Source organism: Dendropsophus ebraccatus, chromosome 4 (assembly GCF_027789765.1).
Source record: "Dendropsophus ebraccatus isolate aDenEbr1 chromosome 4, aDenEbr1.pat, whole genome shotgun sequence".
Taxonomy (NCBI): domain Eukaryota; kingdom Metazoa; phylum Chordata; class Amphibia; order Anura; family Hylidae; genus Dendropsophus; species Dendropsophus ebraccatus.
This window is the reverse complement of record NC_091457.1, coordinates 152,292,763-152,313,163: the sequence shown is the minus strand read 5'-3', so window position 1 is coordinate 152,313,163 and position 20,401 is coordinate 152,292,763. Positions and strand designations below refer to the sequence as shown.

Sequence of the window (20,401 nt, the reverse complement as noted above, 5' to 3'; positions counted from 1 at the left end):
CGACTGTTTACACGGAACGATCTGCGAATTTTTTTAGAACGACGAACGACAATTTATGAACGATTTTTCACTTGTCGTTCGATCGTTCGCTGCGTTTACACGTACGATTATCGTTCGAATTCAATCATTATCGTGCAAATTTGCACGATAATCCCTCCGTGCAAACCCAGCATAATGGTCCTTTTACACGGTACGATTATCGTTTGTTTTTGCACGATAACGGTCGAATTTGAACGATAATCGTACGTGTAATCGCTGCAAACGATCAAACGAGAGTGAGAAATCGTTCATTTTGATCTTTCAACATGTTCTTAAATCATCGTTGATAGTTCGCTAAAAATTCGCAGATCGTACAGTGTAAACATTCTTTCAACGATTTCCCCTATGTGTGAGATAGGCTTAAGCGATCGCAAAACGATCGCATAGCGAATTTTCCGTACGATGTATCGTTCCGTCTAAACGCTGATCGTTATAAAAAAACATCGTTCATTCAAAATCGTTCATCGTGCGATCGGGCGAATAATCGCACCATGTAAAAGTACCATTATGGTGCGTTTACACAGAGAGATTTATCTGACAGATTTTGGAAGCCAAATCCAGGAACAAACTATAAACAGGGAACAGGTCATAAAGGAAAGACTGAGATTTCTCCTCTTTTCAAATTCATTCCTGGATTTTTGGGGGAAGGGGGACACATGGGGAAGGTGTACACATCTGTACCTTAATTTCAGTATTTATATTTTTCTTAACATGAACCCACAGAATAGAAATGCAATAACTCATCATAGTCCTTATTTGCATAACCACACCCTTTATTTACAGCTCCACGTTTAATTCTAGGTCCTCCTACTCTGCTAGTTCTCTTTATATTGTTAGCTCTACCTCTGCTGTCCTAGACCTTCAAGCCCTGACACAATTTTTTTCAGGAAGAATATTTCCTCTGTGTATCATAATTTTAAAGCGTAACAGTCATTTCAGGGTATTTTTTTTAAAAAACATTAAAAATCAACAGTTCAAGCGATTTTAAGAAACTCTCTAATAGGTTTTATGTACTAAAAGAGTTTCCTTCTGGACTGAAAAAGCAATCTCCCAGCCTCCCCCCTCACTGCAGAAGAAGCAGGATTTCTCTGTCCATTATGTGGCTATGGAGGGGGGAGGGGCTGAGAGGAGTGACTGAGCACGGAGCAGTCCTGCACAGCACAACACCCTGCAATCTTCTCCCAGTAAGTTCATAGATAAGCACTGACCTTTCTGAAACCTGAATCCAGCGTTTTAGGTGCCCAGAGAGTCTCCAAACAGCTGACCTTCATGTCACCTCTTCCTGCTCCCTCGGCCCCTCCCCCTTCATAGGCTTACAATGGAGAGAGCAGAGCCCGTCTTCACTGGCTTCTCTGTAATGAAGACGGATTTGCCTGATAATGCACAGATAAGAAGTCAGGGGGGGGGGGGGGGGGGGGGGGGGAGGCTGGGAGATTGCTTCTTGAGTACAGAAGGAGGCTTTTTTGGCTGATAAAACCTATGACAGAGTTTCTTAAAATCGCTTATACTACTGATTTCTGCAATAAAAAAAAAACATGACAGTTACGCTTTAATGTTTTTGTCATTATAATTTTAGCCGTTTAATTTGATTTCCTTTATGCTGTGTGCACATTGTGATGTAGTATAATGGACATACCCAGACAGACCGGAGCTTCATCCCAGAATCCATTTAAACATGTTACATTCTTGTTTCCTGTAAGAGTATAATATTCTGAGCATTTATACTCCACAGAGTCACTAGAGTTATAAGAAGGGTTTATTAAGCTTATGGTGTCTCCATATTGTACAACTGGCGGAGGACCACACTGCGCACCAATTTCTGAAAAAGAAGGATCAGTAAGTAAATGTACTAATAGAACACAATAACTATAGAACTAAATAAGGCATTATAGATTTGGGTTTCTTATTAGTTCCACATAATGACTTTCTTATCTGCAATACTACAGTATACGGCTCTGTCACACTGTCAAAATGACAGCAGTTTTTATTGGACGAGTGTCATTTAAAGCGACTCTGTACCCACAATCTGACCCCCCCCCCAAATCGCTTGTACCTTCGGATAGCTGCTTTTAATTCAAGATCTGTCCTGGGGTCCATTCGGCAGGTGATGCAGTTATTGTACTAAAAAACAACTTTTAAACTTGAAGCCCTGTGCCCAACGGCCGCAACTTAGATTGTGTATGCATTAGGCTGGCACAACCTCTCTGTCCCTCCTCCCTGCCCTCCTCATCATTAGGAATGCTCCAGGAAGATTGTCTCCTATTCATCAGCTGTGTGAATACCGAACATAGGCTGGATCGTTAAGGCACCTTTGCAATGTTCAGAAAGGAGAAAATGTTCCAGTGGCCTTCCTAATGATGAAGAGGGTGGGGAGGAGGGACGGAGGGGTGGTGCAAAGTTAGGGCGCAGATATTCTAAGCCACGGCCGTTGGGCACTAAGGTTGCAAGTTTAAAAGTTGTTTTTTAGGACAATAATTGCATCACCTGCCGAACGGACCCCAGGACAGAACCCAGGCAGATATCCGAAGGTACAAGTGGTTTGGGGGGTCAGATTGTGGGAACAGAGTCACTTTAACAGCAAATAATGATGGATCCATTTCAAGTCCGCACCCTTTGAGTGGCTGAGCGGCCCTGAGACGTAGCGTCTCGGGCAGTGTCAGACACCCGTAAGCGGCCGGGAACCGGGCACCGGAGCGCTGTGATGCGGGACCCGCCGCTGGAACCGGGGAGGTAAGTGGACGTCTTTTATTTCAGCCACCTCCTCCCCGGTCCCAAAGAAAAAGTGCCCCCACGCTGGAGCACCCCTTTAAATTATAGCTGCCCAACAAAATTGCTGGTGTGTAAACATAGCCCATTACTGGTATTGAAGGACTTGTATGAATTAATTGCTGATGACCAAGTAAAAAAAGTTTAAGGCAATGTTCCTTCAGTGTAAAAATAAGAAATAACCCATGTTGCAAAACAATGGTCTCTATTAACCCCTTAAGGACAGAGCCTGAAATGGCCTTAAGGACAGAGACAAATTTTATGAATATGACCTGTGTCACTATATTCATTAATAACTTCGGGATGCTTTTACCTATCCGGCTGTTTCTGAGACTGTTTTCTCGTGACATATTGTACTTTACATTTCTGGTAAAATGGAGTCAATACTCATAACGAATCTTTATGAAAAACACCAAAATAATGTGAAAAATTTTGAAAAAATGCATTTTTCCAACTTTGAAACCTTTTTGCTTATACAGAAAATGGTAATGCCTCATAAATTATATATTAAATAGCATTAGCAACATGTCTACTTTATGTTGGCGGCATTTATTAAACTATATTTAATTTTTTTTAGACAATAGAAAGCGTAAAACATAAGCAGCAAATTACCAAATTTTCAGTAAAATTTCAAAATCATATATTTTTAGGGACCTGTTCAGGTTTAAAGTGTATTTGAGGGGACTGTATGTTAGAAAGCCCGACAAAGCACCCCATTTCAGAAACTGCACCCCCCAAACTCTGCAAAAGCACACCCAAAAAGTTTTTTAACCCTTTAGGGGAGTCACAGAAATAAAATCTAAGGGTATATTCACACGGGCGGGCTCACAGCGAGAATCTCGCTGCGAGCCCGGCAGGTCCTGTCAGTTCCCATACACTACATACTTGCTGCGGTCTAAACGACCGCAGCGAGTATGTAATTATACAGCGCTTAACCCCTTCTACTCCCGCCGGCTCCCCCGCTGTAAGCAGCATACATTACCTGTCCTTGCTGCACGGGTCCGGCGTCCTGCTCTCCCGCCCGATCAATCAGTGGCTGCGGCTGGGCAACACACTAATTGGCCGGACGGGAGAGCAGGACGCCGGACCCGTGCAGCGAGGACAGGTAATGTATGCTGCTTACAGCGGGGGAGCCGGCGGGAGCAGAAGGGGTTAAGGGCGGTATAATTACATACTCGCTGCGGTCGTTTAGACCGCAGCAAGTATGTAGTTTATGGGAACTGCCAGGACCTGCCGGGCTCGCAGCGAGAATCTCGCTGCGAGCCCGCCCGTGTGAATATACCCTAAGTGTGTAAGAAATTTGAAAACTTTTATTGTCTGTGCAGAGATTTTATTGTAATCCAATATCTTTCATAATGATAAACATATAAGCAGAGAAATGCACCCCAATATTGATCGCCCCATTTCTGCAGTTTATAGAAATACCCCATATGTGGCCCTATTGCGCTATTTGACGCAACCACAAGCCTCAGATATAAGGGAGCGCCTAGTGAATTTCAACGCCTCCGTTATATTTGGTCATTTTTGACTGTACCACTTCAGGTTGGCAGAGGCTCTGGGGTTCCAAAACCTAAAAAACACCCCTAAAGGGACACCATTTAGAAAACTACACCCCTCAAGGAATGTAACAAGGGGTGCAGTGAGCATTTGGACCCCACAGGTGCTTCACAGATTTTCAGAACAATGTGGTGTAAAAAAGGAAAAATTCTATTTTTTACACTAAAATGTTGTTCTAGCCTTCATTTTTCATTTTTACAAGGGGATAAAAGAAAAAAAAAAACACCAAACGTGTAGGGCAGTTTCTCCCGAGTACAGAAATACCCCACATGTGGACATAAAGTGCCAAGTGGGCGCAGGACGAGCCTCCAAAGGGAAGGAGCACCAATTGGCCTTTGCAAGCTGGATTTTACTGGAATGGATTTCAAGGGCCATGTCGCATTTACAGAGCCCTCGTGCTGCCAAGACACTGGAGACCCCCCACAAGTGACCCCATTCTGGAAACTACACCCCTCAAGGAATCTAAAAAGGGGTTCAGTGAGCATATGGACCCCACTGGTGATGGGCACAAATGTGGAACAATGTGACGCGAAAGGGAAAGTTTTCATTTTTTCACTTTCTCAGCACAAATGTGGCCGTCATCAAGGGGTCCATATCCTCACTGCACCCCTTTTTAGATTCCTTGAGGGGTGTAGTTTCCAGAATGGGGTCACTTGTGGGGGGTTTCCAGTGTTTTGGCAGCACGAGGGCTCTGTAAATGCGACATGGCGTTCATCATCCATTTTGGCCAAATCCAGCCTCCAAAATCCAAATGGCGCTCCTTCCCTTTGGAGGCTTGCCCTGCGCCCACATGGCGCTTTATGTCCACATGTGGGGTATTTACGGACTCAGGGGGAATTGCTCTACACATTTTGTGTGTTTTTTTCTCTTTTAACCCCTTGTGAAAATGAAAAATTTAAGGCTAAACCAACATTATAGTGTAAAAAATTTAATATTTCATTTTCACACCATATTGTTCCACATTTGTGCCCGTCACCAGTGGGGTCCATATGCTCACTTCACCCCTTGTTACATTCCCTGAGGGGTGTAGTTTCCATAATGGGGTCACTTGTGTGGGGGTTCAACTGTCTTGGCAACACAGGGGCCTTTTAAATGCAACAAGGCCCTCGAAATCCAATCCATCCAAATCCAGCCTTCAAAAGCCAAATGGCGCTCCTTCCCTTTGGAGGATTACCCTGCACCCGCATGGCCCTTTATGTCCACATGTGGGGTATTTCCGTACTCAGGGGAAATTTCTCTACACATTTAGTGTTTTTTTTATCTTTTAACCCCTTGTGAAAATGAAAAAATCAAGACAAGATCAATGATTTAGTGTAAAAATTAAACATTTTTTACACTAAATGTTGTTCTAGCCTTGATTTTTTCCTTTTCCACAAGGGGTTAAAAAAGAAAGTGAACACAAAACGTGTAGGGTAATTTCCCCTGAGTACGAAAATACCCCACATGTGGACATAATGTGCCATGTGGGCACAGGGCAAGCCACCAAAGGGACAGAGAGCAATTTAGAGGCTGGAATGGAGGATGGAGGCCATGTCGCAATTACAAAGCTCCTGTGCTGCCAGAACAGTAGAAACCCCCCACAACTACACCCCATAAGGAATCTAACAAGGGGGTACAGTGAGCATATGGACCCCACTGGTGACGGGCACATATGTGGAACATGTGCCGTGAAAATAAAAAAATTTTTTTTTTCCTTTTCACGCCACAAATGTGGCCGTCACCAGGGGGCCATATCCCCGCTGCCCCCCTTGTTAGATTCCTTATGGGGTGTAGTTTCCAGAATGGGGGGTTTCTACTGTCCTGGCAGCACAGAGGCTTTGTAATTGCAACATGGCATCCTCTAATGGGAATGGCTGCCATACCTATTTAGCTGGGGAAAGGGACAATTCTAATTTATTTGGGGGGTATTAGGCCAATTATTAGTTTATAAGGTTGAAAATGACAGGTGTCCATCAAATTCAACCTGTGTTGATCCAGAGGAAGGCAAAAAACCCTCGTGAGGCAGACGACAGTAGCCTCATCACAGGGGGAAAATTCCTTCCCGACTCCATATTGGCTATCAGAATAATCCCTGGATAAACGTGACCCCTGAAATAGGAATAAGGGACAAAATTTAGAATATGTAGAACCCCAATGACGTGTAGTACACCTGGAAGCAATCCAGTATGCAGAGGCCGGGGTGATCAGGACAGGCGTCACACTGGTAAATGGCGTCCTTTCTGATCCCCCTTTATGGCACACTCTGCACTTCTTCTGGGGTCTCCTGTTTTCCAGTGTGGGGGACGTCACCTGGAAAATGTTATCCTGGTGCGATACAGGGTCCCTCATATTCAGAAGTGCTGGGTCCGCTCCATGGCTGCTAAATATTAGGGCTTTATTACTACTTCTGATATTTACGAATCGTGCCGCAAGCTACAGTAGCTCGGGCAGCGAGGGACCAGAAGAGGGGGTGCTGGTATAAAAGTTATCCCGGTACAGGTGGTGACCTTTATCCAGCAGTGGGAAGATTAGTTCCCAGACAATCTTCCCACTAACTCTGAGGACGGGAGGGGGGGAGTGGGTTCATCTGGGGGCATCTGGGGCTGGATTCGGGTGTCCCTTCTTTCATACAGTGTAATGGTACATGTACACTGCGGAATGGCGAAGGATAACCCTTTGTGCATTCCGCAGCTGGCACCCGCCGGCGGACTGATGCGGGCGCGTGTCTCCACCCGTGTCATAGACTCCATTCTATGCACGGGCGGATTCCGCCCTCTGTCCAAAGAATGAACGTGTTCATTCTTTGGACGGACAACGGAATCCGCCCGTGCATAGGATGGAGTCTATGACACGGGCGGAGACGCACGCCTGCATCAGTCCGCCGGCGGGTGCCAGCTGTGGAATGCACAAAGGGTTATCCTTCGCCATACCGCAGTGTGCACGTACCCTAAATCTGTAAGAGTGCCCTGAGGTACTGTCACAGAGTTTGTAGAATTTCACGCCATACCGTCATCTCTTATTGGGACGGTACTGGCGGAAAAGACGTGTCTGGGGGCAGCGTACGCTACGCTACGCCCAGACACATCACTGGATGATGAGGATGATGAGGATGAATGGAGGAAAGAAGGATCTCCCATTCATCCTCACTGGCTGTTTCTGTGTCGGAGGCATATGCGTCCGACGTCGAAAACACCCTGGGGGCCATCTTTATACGGGGACTAGTATATGGGGTATGTAAATGTGTAGTGGTGTAGTGTAAAACTTTATTCCATGTAGTGTGGTGTAGTGTAGTGTTTTTTACGTGTTTTTTTGACAGTAAGAAAAAATATCCCTACGCCAAGAAAGGAGCTGCTGATAAATGCCGCACTTATGTGCGGCACTTATCAGCAGACAGTGGCGGTAGGATATAGGGGGGAAAAAACGCCCCTACGCCAAAAAGGAGGAGTTGCTGATCAGCGGCACACTTACGTGCAATGCTGATCAGTACTCAGCGGCGTTAGGGCGCAAAAAAAGAAAAAAAAATTGGAAAAAAAAAAATCTTTTTAACCCAAAGCAACTGATCAGTGAATGATATTCACTGATCAGCCGCTAGGGGGCAGTAGAGAGAAGATTGCCGGAGATTGCCAAGGCCCGCCGAACACGAAGAACCGAGTGTTTCCGAAGATTTCCGACGCTGGACGAACGAACCCGGAAGTGACCCGAAGACGACGCGAGGACGGTGCGGACCGCAGATCTTCGCTCCGGACGGCCAGATCAGGTGAGTATGGTACACCTGCACCACACACACCTGTTCTGCACCTCTCAGCTACCTAGCTGAGGGGTGCAGAACCCAGCAAAACTGTTTCTTTACAGTACCATCGCCGGTACTGGCCGGCCTATCACAGCGATCGTAGGGGTGGCATCTGCGCCATCTTTCCCTAGGACACTAATGGTGATTGGTGCTATCTCGGACAGCACCAATCGCCATTGCTTTCCGGGACCCGTAAAGCTGTTTTCAGCTGCTATATGCTGATCTGTATTGATCAGCATATAGCAGCGATCGTCTGTTAATCACCCCCCGTGCCGACGAGCAGAGATGGCCTGCTATACATTATAGCAGGCCATCTTCCCCGACCGCTGTGTGTGAACACACAGCGATCGGGGAAACATCGGGCGTACGTATACACCCGTTTGCGTTAAAGCCCACGCTGCGGGGGCATATACGTACGCCCGATGTCGTTAAGGGGTTAATGATCATGATCATTAAAGGGGTTGTTCACCAAACAAAAAATTGTCTTTCAAATCACCTTGTATCCTGGTCTATTCTGTGATTTTATTTGTTGTTGTTATTTTAACTAGATTCGTTATGAACTTTCTCAAAGTTCAGTTCAGTGACGAACCAAACTTTTGCAAAGTTCCCGACGAATCTGGTTCGTTACGGTTTGGTTCGCTCATCCCTAGCCAGGACCATGCACTAGGCTCTTTTCCTGATGTGAACCGTTCAAATTCCACCCATTGTTTGGCGGTTTGGGAAAGAAAGCAGTCAAGGATTCTATATGAGCAACTGAAAGATAATAAAACCTGAGATCAGGAAAAGCAAAAACCACCTTGGGATTTTTTCCTAACCCAAAAAAAAAGAAAATTCAATTCATTATTACTCCTATAATCCCTTGTATCCTGGTTTTCTGTGAATATCAAGATGTGTGACGTCACCCCTGTTAGGATGAGATCTTAAATTTGTCTCCTCAGATACCTGGGTGCTGCCTAATCAAAAATGTAATGTGACAGCTGTCTGTGAGATTTAACCAAGACACATGAAAGCAACTTCAGTGTTCAAGCTGATCTACTTTATTAAGTGAAAATCTGTTTATATCTTTACAATAAAGCTTCAAAAAAATAATAGGAGAACCCCGTTTAGCCGCAACCAAAAAAGTTTAAAAAAAAAAAAACAGTCCAAAAAAAGTCCCATCACTGTCCCAGAAAAAAAAGTCCCATTGGCTGTCCCATCACTGCACAGTTGTGTAGAAAAATGTTGGCGACTTATTGGGATTCTTGGTGTCCAAGACCGTGCACCCCAGTGCTAATCTCTGGTCCTTTAATTATGGGCAAGGGCAGAACATGTCTGTTACTGCCCATTGGGTCAACATCCTCCCAGAAGACCATCAGAGAGTTAGCCCATTCTTGCCACTGTCACCTCATTGGTGCTTTAGGGGGCCAGTTCTGCCTCCACCAGCTTGCAACCATCCACCGCTTTGATTACAGTCCAACCTGCCCCTGTGTCTTACCAACGATGTCAAGCCGGCGCTCTCAGGCTGTCCTCCATTTTGTGAGCCTGGGTGAACGGAGCCACAGTGGGCAGGAGCTCCTCCGGACCATCAGGGAGGAGATATATAATTGGCTGACCCCAGGTCAACTAACGATGGGAAGTGCTGTAGCCTACAAAGGGAGGAACATTGTCTCTGCAGTGCAGCAGGGAGAGCTGAGTCATACACCTTGTATGGCACACGTGATAAACCTCATAGTGCACAGGTTTCTTCGAACATGTCCAGCCAATTGTTGATCCCTTTTGAGGACGTGACTCTGTTTGTGAGGAGGCAAGACTATGGGATCAACGGCATCATCCCATTCGTCCGTGTTCTGGAAAGGTCGGTGAACAACATCATCAGCGAGGATTCCCATGCCACCACTTCAAAGCTGAACATCCTCCTCCGTCAATTGTCTGTTCTCAATCATACTGGCCTGGGTACAATCAGGTACTGCCTCCTCCTCAAATAGTCTGTTCTCAACCATACTGGCCTGGGTGCAATCAAGTGGTGCCCCCTCCTCCAATAGTCTCTTTTCAACCATATTGGGCTGGGCGCAATCAAGTGCTGCTGCTGCCTCCTCCTCCTTCCTCAATTGTCTGTTCTCAACCACACTGGGTCCAATACAGTACTATTACTGCTGCTGGTTCCTCTGTCAAATGTCTGTTTCCCACCCTACTGGGTCCTAGGAACTTTGTGTCCTATGTCCCGTGTAATCACTTACACCTTGGCTAATTTTTTTTCACTATTTTTGCACTTTGATTTTTTCCACTTTTTTCATTGTAATAGCAACTGCAACTAAACGAAACTATACCCTATCAGACTCCCACTATTTTAGCTGCAATTATTCAGCCGTTATAGCAAGGTTTGTTTTAGGTTCGGTTCGTACGAATTCGAACTTCACGAAAGTTCGCCGGATCGAACCGAACCTGACTTTTCAAAAGTTCGCTCATCCCTAGTCCTGGCTGCCTAGGCAGGCCATGGGAGGCCATATGCCCCCTGTTTTGCGATCAGTATTGGAGGCTTTAGCCTCGGTGCCCATTAATCATTGTCTTTTTATAGCAGATGACCCGCTCTCGCCGATAATTGGTAACCCAGTATTCCCGCTTGCCTCTGAAGCTTTAACTTACTTAGGTTTCTCTTGTGCCTATGGGACCTGTTTTGGGACATAGTCTAAGAAGGTACTCTCGGAGCACATGAAGAGTTGGTTCCTGCTAAGATGCGTTCTGCAGTGCAGCATATGGAGTACGTGCAGTCGAACTATTTTTTCACAAGGTAAAAACAGCTCTGTGTGCAGACCAACCCACTGAAAGGGATAGTTTCCATGATTTATTCTTTACTGTTGGATCCTCTTCATACTAAGCCATTGCTGTATATTGAGAAATGGGTTAAGGATCCGGGTAGAGACATTTCTAAGTCAGACTGGGATAAATCCTTGACTATGTGCTTTGAAACTTCCATTTCATGTAAGGCTCAAGAGACAAATTATAAGCTCTTGACTAGATGGTACCCGGTACCAGTGGTACTCAACGAGATGTTCCCTGCTTGTTAAGTCACTTCTCAGTTTTCCCTAGATGGCTGCACGCTGCATGATTCCCGGGTTGTGGAAGAGCATGCTGCCCCTACTGTTTGTAGTTGGTTTGCCAAGGTAGCCAATATTTATAGGATGAAAGAACTGGTAGCCGACTCCAGACAGCAGGAGGCAAAGCATGATCGGGACCCCAGCAGCGTTGTATCTCAGGCAGTCTCTATGCATTGATCGCAGACAACACTGATCAATGCTATGCTATGGCATAGCAATAATCATTGTTAAAAATCCAACGTAAAAATGTTAAAGTCCCCTAAGAGGACATAAAATGTGTTAACAAATTTTTAAAAAGTTTTAAAAAACGCACCATAGCCCCTCTCCCAATAAAAGTTTAAATTACCCCCCTTTCCCATTTTATAAATAAAACACACAAAAAAAAAATAAACATATAATATACCATAGCGTGCATAATCATCCGATCCAATAAAATAAATCAATGTTGTTCCAGCACGGTGAAAGGCATAAAAAAAAGCGGTTAAAAAAAGCCAGGATTGATTATTTTTATTACATTTCATTTGAAATAAAATGAATAAAAATTGATCAATTATGCCTCATTTTCACACATATGGTATTAATAAAAACTAAAGATCATGGCGCAAAAAATGACGCCCCATACAGCCGCATACGTGAAAATGTATAAAAAAAATATAAGAGTCAAAAAAATGCCATTGTAATCACACCTATTTGCAAAAAAAGTTTTACTGTTAATAAAAATAGTAAAACATTAGAAAAGTTATATAAAATGCATATCACTGTATTCAAACCGATTTACAGAATAAAGATAAAATTTCAGTTTTACTGTAGAGTGCATTACATAAACAGGGAACCCCCCCCCCCCCAATTTGCAGAATTGTATTTTTTTCCCCCCAATTTCACCCTATAAATGATATTTTGGGGGTTCCGTCATACATAGTATGGAAGATCAAAAGGCACCTTTATAAAGTACACCTGTTCTTGAAAAAACAAGCCTTTACACGGTCCAGTAGCTGGAAAAATAAAATAGTTATGGGTCTTAGAAGACGAGGAGGAAAAAACGAAAATGCTAAATTAAAAATCGGTCCGGTCCTTAAGGCCATTTTGGGCTCCGTCCTTAAGAGGTTAATAGTCTTATTTTTTTTAAAACAAAGAAAGGAGATACACTACACTAGGTAGTTACTCAGTAAATGAGGTTAAGTTGGAGTTTTACTTACTTTTGCACACTGGTACTTTAATCCACTGTGCGTTCTCACACATTGCAGCACCAGTTGAAGATCGGCCCATGGAATAATCAGCATTGCACTCATAAGTACATGTTTCACCAGATTCATAACTGGCTTTAATTGATCCATTAATCTTTGAATTTGGAACAGTCGGTGGAGATGTACAAGAGGTCGCTAAAGGCAAAAAATATACAAGAATATTTAGTATACACATAACCAGGTCAACATGTCTGATTATATTTAAGAGTCTGGAAGTAGTCACAGAAAAAAAAAAAAAAAAAAAAAAGAACAAGAACTTCTCTGTATTTAATGATGTTACACAAAAATGCAGTGTGAACACAGTCTGATGTTTTAGTTTACTGTCCACCTCTCTGGTTCCCGATCCCCTGGCCGCCTTCTGGTCTGAGGGGGGACCTTGGTCATGACGTGTAAGCCCCGCTCAGCCAGTAAACAGTGCATGTTGTTATGTTCAGCTACCTCCTCTTTTGAAAAAAATGTCCTACACCAGACTTCCCCTTTAAATATACGTGTTTTTTTTATGTAAAGGCAGTGTATGATAGGGCTTTTTACCCTGAATCAGGAGATATAACTCTTATATTAATCCTTCTCTCCAGCGCTGAGATTAGAGGTTAGAAGATTTATGCAAATTAGGAGGCAAAGTCCACAAAGCAACGTTCACTCCTTTCTCTTCTATGCCGGCATGGAAAGGCCTACTCTTTGAATATTGCCGGGCTTTTGCAGATCAGGGCAACTCCCAATGTGCTTTATCCCCTAATTTGCATAAAAACATCTAAAATTTATTGCTCAGCGCTGGACAATAAGCGACAATAGGAAAGGTAGTATGACACTTATATTTTCTGCTTTCCATTACCTTACATATTTGATGGCTATATGCAGTACATCACAGTGGTGGACATATCACTTGTGCAGCCTGTTCAGCTGCACAGGGGCCCAGGCAAACAGAGGGGCCCTCCAGGTTCGGACTCTGAGCCTCAGCCTAGCGTGCCCCTCAATTGCCCTGGGCCCCGTCGCAAAGGTGATATATATAGTCCATTCACCCATGTACCAGGAGCCTAATCAGATGCCCTGCCCCCCGTGGCCCGCCAGTGCTGAAATGCCAGATATGTGAGCCATGGCTGTCCGGAGTGGCGCAACGCTCCTGCCCTGCCTCGGGACACGCGCATCCGTGACGTCACCTGATGGTCGTACATTGGCAATCGCGGCATTGGGCATCCTGATGAACTGGAGGACCGCTGGGGGGTCAGGTGGGATATTGTGTGTGGGGATCAGCCAGGATGGGTAGTGTGTGGGGATGTGGGTCAGCCAGGATGGGTAATGTGTGGGTAAGGGGGTCAGCCAGGAATGTGGTTGCATGGTTTGCTTATGGGGGGCCCAGGCAAATTTTCTGCACAGGGCCCTATGCAGTCTTTGTCCACCCCTGGTACATCATATCTACTATAGCTTTACTTACCCATTGTAGATTGAAATCTTTAAAATATATACATTTTTTGTCTTTGACTCTTTTATGTCATATCATTTTGGATATATAGTATAAGGCAGGAACACTTACCAACACAAGATGGAATATTCATCCACTCTCCCTTTACGCAACTGGCTGAATCTTCTCCAGACAATCGGAAGCCTTTTTTACATTCATATTTAAATTTTTCGCCTTGGTAGAATGTTTTCTTTTTTTCTACAACCGTTACATGCATAACGTCTGGAGGCTCAGCACATGGATTTTCTAAAAAAAAAAAAAAGAACAGTAAAGACAGAGAAACATTAGAAAGTTGTACATGAATTTTTATAGGCACACACTATGGATTTGGATTTTTTTTTTAAATTTATTTATTTTATTTTCATTCTGGTCCTGGAAACCCCATATAAATAGCTGATAAAAAAAATGATCTCTGATGCCAGTCACTGATGGTTTTTTTTTATTTAAATTTTTTTTTCTTTATTTGTAAATCTTAAAGCCATCATCGTATAAAAATTACAATACAAAAAAAACCCTTTTCCCCCATACATCACAAATACATTACAAAAAGAACACCAGAAAAAAATTCCCTCTACCACCCCCCCCCCTCCCATCCCCCTGCCAAGAGAGTACTACTCAACAAATTTATTTCATATATAATTTCTCATATCTCATCACACACCTTTCCCATTCTTCAATGTTTGGAACCCCAGGGGCCATCCATCCTCTAACTATAATCAGTCTAGCATAGAACAATAACCTGATTATTTTCTGTTTTACTTTTCTATTTGCTTTAACCTCCAAGGTTCCTCCTAATATACTTATCTTTGGCTCCAGCTCCGCAACCACTCCCGTACATTTCAGAATATTATCATGAACCTGGAGCCAAAATTTTCTTAACTCTACACATTCCCAAACCATATGCAGAAATCCAGCCTCCTTTTGGCCACATTTAGGACATTCGTCAGTTTCCCTTTTCTTAATCCTGTATAAAAAACTTGGGGTATAATATAACCGATGTAGAATTTTAAACTGTATTATCTGGAAGTCCATTGACACTGAAATCATCTTCATATTTTTTAATATATTATCCCATAAATTTTCCTCAATCCACCCTATATCTTCTTCCCATTTTCTTTTACTTTTCTTACTATGGTCCTGATCTTGTCTCAAATTATTATACATTATAGTTAACCCTTTTTTTTCTATATTCTGAGTCCTAATTCTTTCAATAAATTTATTTGGAGCTGCGAAAATTCCCTCATTTTTTCTTATAGTCATATCTACAGCACTTTTAAGTCTGATATAATCAAACCAAGCTCTCTTGTGTAGATGAAATTCCCCTCTCAGTTCTTCCCAACTTTTAATTCCCCCCCCCTGATTATATCCCCAATATAATTTATACCTACTACCCTGAGATTCTTCAACTCTCCTAACTTGTATACTTCCTCTAAAAATTTATTTTTCCAAATAAGTGCAAAATTGAGGATACCTTTTACCTTCAATATCTTTTTAATTTCCTTCCATGTTCTTACTAAATCTTTAACCAGTACCCATTGCTTCCATCTGTCCTCCTCCAGATAACCTGCTTCCAAAATTTGAAATATGTCAGTACCCTCTTCTCCTATTTCCCCAATCAAAAAATTAAAAAAAAATCATATTTCTTGGAATTAATAAAACGTACCCCTTGTGCAGCTACAAAATATTTATATAAATCAGGTACTCCCAGACCTCCCTTCTCCTTTAACTCACATAACCCTTCCAGTTTCATTCTCATGTTTCCTACCCCAAATTAATGCGTTCAATGCTCCCCTTAATCTCTTAAAGTAATTATTTTCAACCCATATAGGTGCTGCACTAAATAAATATAACAACTTGGGTAAAATAATACTTTTTATTAGAACAATCCTGTCTGCATTTGATAGCCATAATTTTTCCCATATATTGATCTTATCCTCAATTGCCTTCACCACTACTTTCGTGTTCAAAAGATTAAACTGTTCAATCTTCCTAGATATCTGGATCCCTAAATATCTAAAACTCTCCCCCTTCCCTAAAGTACGCAGGGGGGCATAAGGTTTAATCCTATCTTCATCTAACACCATCAGCACCGATTTCTTCCAATTAATAGCTAGCCCTGAATAAGACCCCATTACCTCTACTAAATTAATAACTTTAGGTACACTAATCTCTGGATATTTGAGAAAAAATAACAAATCATCCGCGTACAGGGATATCCTGTCCCCTCCACTCCTCGCCCCAAAGCCTACCATTTCAGAATCTTCTCTAACTTGTATTGCTAAAGGTTCTATTGCCAGGGCGAAGAGTAGAGGGGAAAGAGGACATCCCTGCCGGGTGCCCCTACTCAGGCCAAAGGAGGCTGACTTCTCTCCGTTCACCAATACCACTGCTTTTGCTTCTTCATACAGAACCTGAATCATCCCTATAATTTTTTCCCCAAACTCGTATCTCCTCAACACACCCCAGAGGAATTCCCACTCCACCCTGTCAAAGGCCTTAGTCGCGTCCAATGACAGGATGGAGTGGTCCCCCCCCCTCCCCCCGGCTATCTGCATATTCGCAAAGACTCTCCGGATATTAATTCTCGCCATTCTCCCCGCCACAAAACCGCATTGATCCGGATGAACTAGTTCCCCCACCACCTTTCCCACCCGGATCGCAAGCGCCTTTGCAAAAATTTTTGCATCACTATTTATAAGGGATATCGGTCTGTAAGATTCACATTCAAGGGGATCCTTATCTGGTTTCTGTAGCAGTACTATTGTTGCCTCTCTCATCGATGCGGGCAATTTACCTCTTACTAAGGCTTCGCTGATAACTTTATGGAGTCCCCCTATAAGGGTTTCCCTATACTCTCTATATATTTCATATGGGATTCCATCCCCTCCCGGTGTTGAATTCCCTTTTATACTATCCAGTGCTCTATTTAATTCATCAACTGTAATTGGTTGATCCAACTCTTCTCTCAATTCCTCACTTATTCTGGGAAAAGAAATTTTTTCTAGATACCCAGCTAGATCCCCCTTTTCTCTCCTATACTCTGAGGTGTACAGTTTCTCAAAATAACTCCTAAATTCCTCTCCTATCTGTTCCTGCGCATGGTGTTTTTCTGATCATTCACCAGTGGTTGTGGAGTTAGTTAGTACTAGTGTTAGAATAAATACACCGATTCGTATAAATGCACATTGGTTGAAATTAATACAAGTTAAAGATAAGTTAAAAGAAGAATTTAAAGATTTATGGGCACTTAATTGGGGCACTGCTCCGGGCTATATAGTATAGGACACGTTTAAAGCTATTATAAGAAGGAAATTCTTTGGGATTATTACTAAATTAAAAAAAGGGTTTAGACAGAAAGAAGGGGAGTTAATGGGGAAACTAAAGAAAGCTGAGGAAATACATAAGAGAAAAGACACAAGAGAGTGAGCACAATTTAAAAATAAGTCAGGAAGAATTAGAGAATTATTTATTAGAAAAGGCAAAAAATCAAATGGAATTTTTTGGTGAAGATAGATTTAAGAATTCTGGGAAACCGAATAAAAAACTTATGGCTATAGTGCAGAACCAAAAGGAAAAAAAAAGAATATCAGCGTTGAGAGAGGGGGATGGGGCTATAGCCAGTCACTGATGGTTGATGTCAGCTCTACACAGCCGCTGGCCCCCTCCATGTATGGAGCAGACTCCATGACATACATATAAGTCATGTGTTGTGAAGGGGTTATGCAGTATCATAGAAGTCTTGTAACCTGAAATTTATAGGGAGAGGTTATAATCTTACTTTATCTAGTTTTATTTATCAGTTCAGTGTTATAGTAGAGGCTGCAGGTAATCCGAATTTTAGCATTTAACACTATGAATAAGAAAAAATCTTTCTCAAAGCGACAGAATCCTGACCAATACTAAAGATATTTTAATGTGAATATTTATTTAAAATAAATAAATAAAAACAAACAAACAAACAAACAAAACAAACATAAAACCAAGTAACTTACGGATACACTCAGGAGGTTGTTCCCATTTTCCTTCAATACATCGAACTACTGGAGAGCCGTGTATCCTATATCCTCCTATACACGTCATGGTAACATTGTCGTTGCTATAATACGCTTCCTTTGGATCTTTAATTTTAGCATTTATTGGGTGATATGCAAGAGGACATTTCCTTCGTTTTTCTAGACGTAAAAAAAAATTATTATATTAATGGACATCATTTCATAGATCGAATGGCTCAGCTGCTATCAATCACACAGCAAATTTAACAGGAAATGTTAAAAAAATGTTTACGGAACAATGTAAAACTTACCTTCATTTTCAGTGACGCCTGGTGGTGGGTCAGTGGCCACTGATTGATCAGCATACTCTAAATAATACAAAAAGGTCATGTCATTAGACATCAGCCACAAAGGTATGCACAGCATACAGTTCTATGTAATTTTCACCTCCTCTCCTAAGCTCCTCCAGCACAGTCCTATGTAAGTTGTAACGACTGGAGTCGTGGATCCGCTGTACCACCACTAGCAATGATTTAGGCCGAACCAGGGAGTGGAGTCTAAGGGGACACTGGTCTTCAACAGTGCCTACTGCAAGGCGGGATGGACTTGCTGCAGCACGCCACCCCAAGGTTGCTCCCTATGGCTAAGCTTGCTAGCTTGCTAGGGGCGAGGTGCAGCTGGAGACACTAAGGTAGGCAGGCTGGAACACAGTAGGACTCACAGCTGGAACCATTATAGCAGTCACCAGCAGATAGCTGGAACCAGGAACAGCAGCAGCCATGGGCTGGAACCACGGGCAGGAATTACGGGCGAGCTGGGACCACACCCTAGGACACATGCAGAGGCTCCAACAAGGACGCCAGGGAGGAGATGCTATTTATAGTTTTAGAGCTGTTGTGCAGCAGCCAATTAAGGACACACTAGCCCTTTAAATTAAAGCAGTGCCGGTGCGTGCATAGACCAGTTGTGATTGGGAGAACACAGATGAGTGAATTGACATTACAAACGAAGCAAAGCGCATACTTTTCTTGGCACTCTTCTGCCTTTGATCTCCCTGCCGCTCCACTCTGGGTGTCGGGAAAAGCTGGATCCAGTCCTGGGTAACTTCTACCAATTTCCCAGGACTGGATCCAGCTTTTCCAGCTGAGCAAACAAAGTGCTTTGCATTGTTTGTAATGTGATTTTGCTCATCTTTACTCATAATGGCCCAGGCCAGATGGAGAAGAAAAGGAAAAGTGATCAGCTCTTATCAGAGAAGAAGCCCCCTATAAATCACTCAGAAACTCCCCCTGTTAGTCACTGGATGTAGCTACACTGTAATGACTTATATGTAGAGCCTTTGTAGAGCACTGTAATCACTTATTGCAGAGCCTATGTAGAGCTGGTTCTACCTCTATATGGTCCCTTTATGAGGTGATATTGGTCTATGTACAGTGAATTTAAACCAGGAGCAATGTTGTGACATTAGTCAGTGTGGTGGTAAAATGTGTCCCTTGTAAACTGGTATGGTTGGAATTATACATATAAGTAAACTGGATTTGTTCATGGTCATAATATGTACAGCAAGTTACCTTCATATTCATATACACCTTGTGGTGGGTCAGTGGCCCCTGATTGGTCAATTTTCTCACCTAAACATAAGAAATAAAAGTCATATCATTAGACATAAACCACAAAAGTACACACAGCATACAGTCCCTTGCAAATATCACCCCTTTCCCTCAGCTCCTCCAGCACAATCCTATGTAAATAACACCATACTCTCCTTTAGCATACAGCCATGTGTAAATGATATAACAATATACTATATGACAGCTATACAGTGGGGGTCCATCTACTGTATATTAGCTGCCCATAGGTGCCATTTACTATATAGAGACTGCATAGAGGGGGTAATATACTGTATGGATGATGCACATGGGGGTCTCTGCAAATGGGGGCCATCTACTGTATGGGGGCTGCACATGGTAGCCATCTACTATATTGGCACTGCAAAGTGGAGGCCCTCTACTCTTTGTGGACTGCAGAAAGGGGGGGGGGTTACTGTATGGGGTTTAAAACTACATTGAAGCTGCACAGAGAAGCCTAAAACTATATGTGTGCTGGACTGATGGGTATAACACTATATGGATCTGCCCAGAAGGGCCTAATATAAGATGAAAACTGAATAAAGGGGCCTAATTCTATATGGGGTTTCACAAAGGGGCCTAATACTATATTAGGGCTGCACTGAGGGGCCTAACACTGTATGGGGCATAAAGGGGGCTAAATATAATATGGGGCACAAAGTTGGGCCTACCCACTATATGAGGGCACAGATGGGGCAACTGCACTGTAATCACTTATATGGGCTTCAGAGCCTGTGTAGAGCTGGTATGTACCTCTATATGGTCACTGTATCAGGTGATATTGGTCTTTGTACAGAGGATTTTATACAGTAGCATTAGTCAGTATGCTGTGGTAACAGTCAGTATGTGACTTTTACCCCATCCCCTCAGCTC

At 43.0% G+C, this 20,401-nt stretch overlaps 1 protein-coding gene across 1 annotated transcript in view; it reads right to left on the bottom strand.

The window, feature by feature from the left end:
• The window catches only part of LOC138788994 (complement factor H-related protein 4-like), a 91,017-nt gene that overhangs the window by 8,974 nt on the left and 61,642 nt on the right, over positions 1-20,401 (bottom strand). Inside the window, exons 9-14 of the mRNA XM_069967471.1 lie at positions 19,472-19,531; positions 18,212-18,268; positions 17,901-18,080; positions 13,981-14,154; positions 12,402-12,584; positions 1,676-1,858 (exon numbers count right to left, since the gene is read on the bottom strand). Of these exons, the coding sequence (XP_069823572.1) occupies positions 1,676-1,858; positions 12,402-12,584; positions 13,981-14,154; positions 17,901-18,080; positions 18,212-18,268; positions 19,472-19,531 (837 nt within the window). The remainder of the gene's footprint in view (positions 1-1,675; positions 1,859-12,401; positions 12,585-13,980; positions 14,155-17,900; positions 18,081-18,211; positions 18,269-19,471; positions 19,532-20,401) is intronic.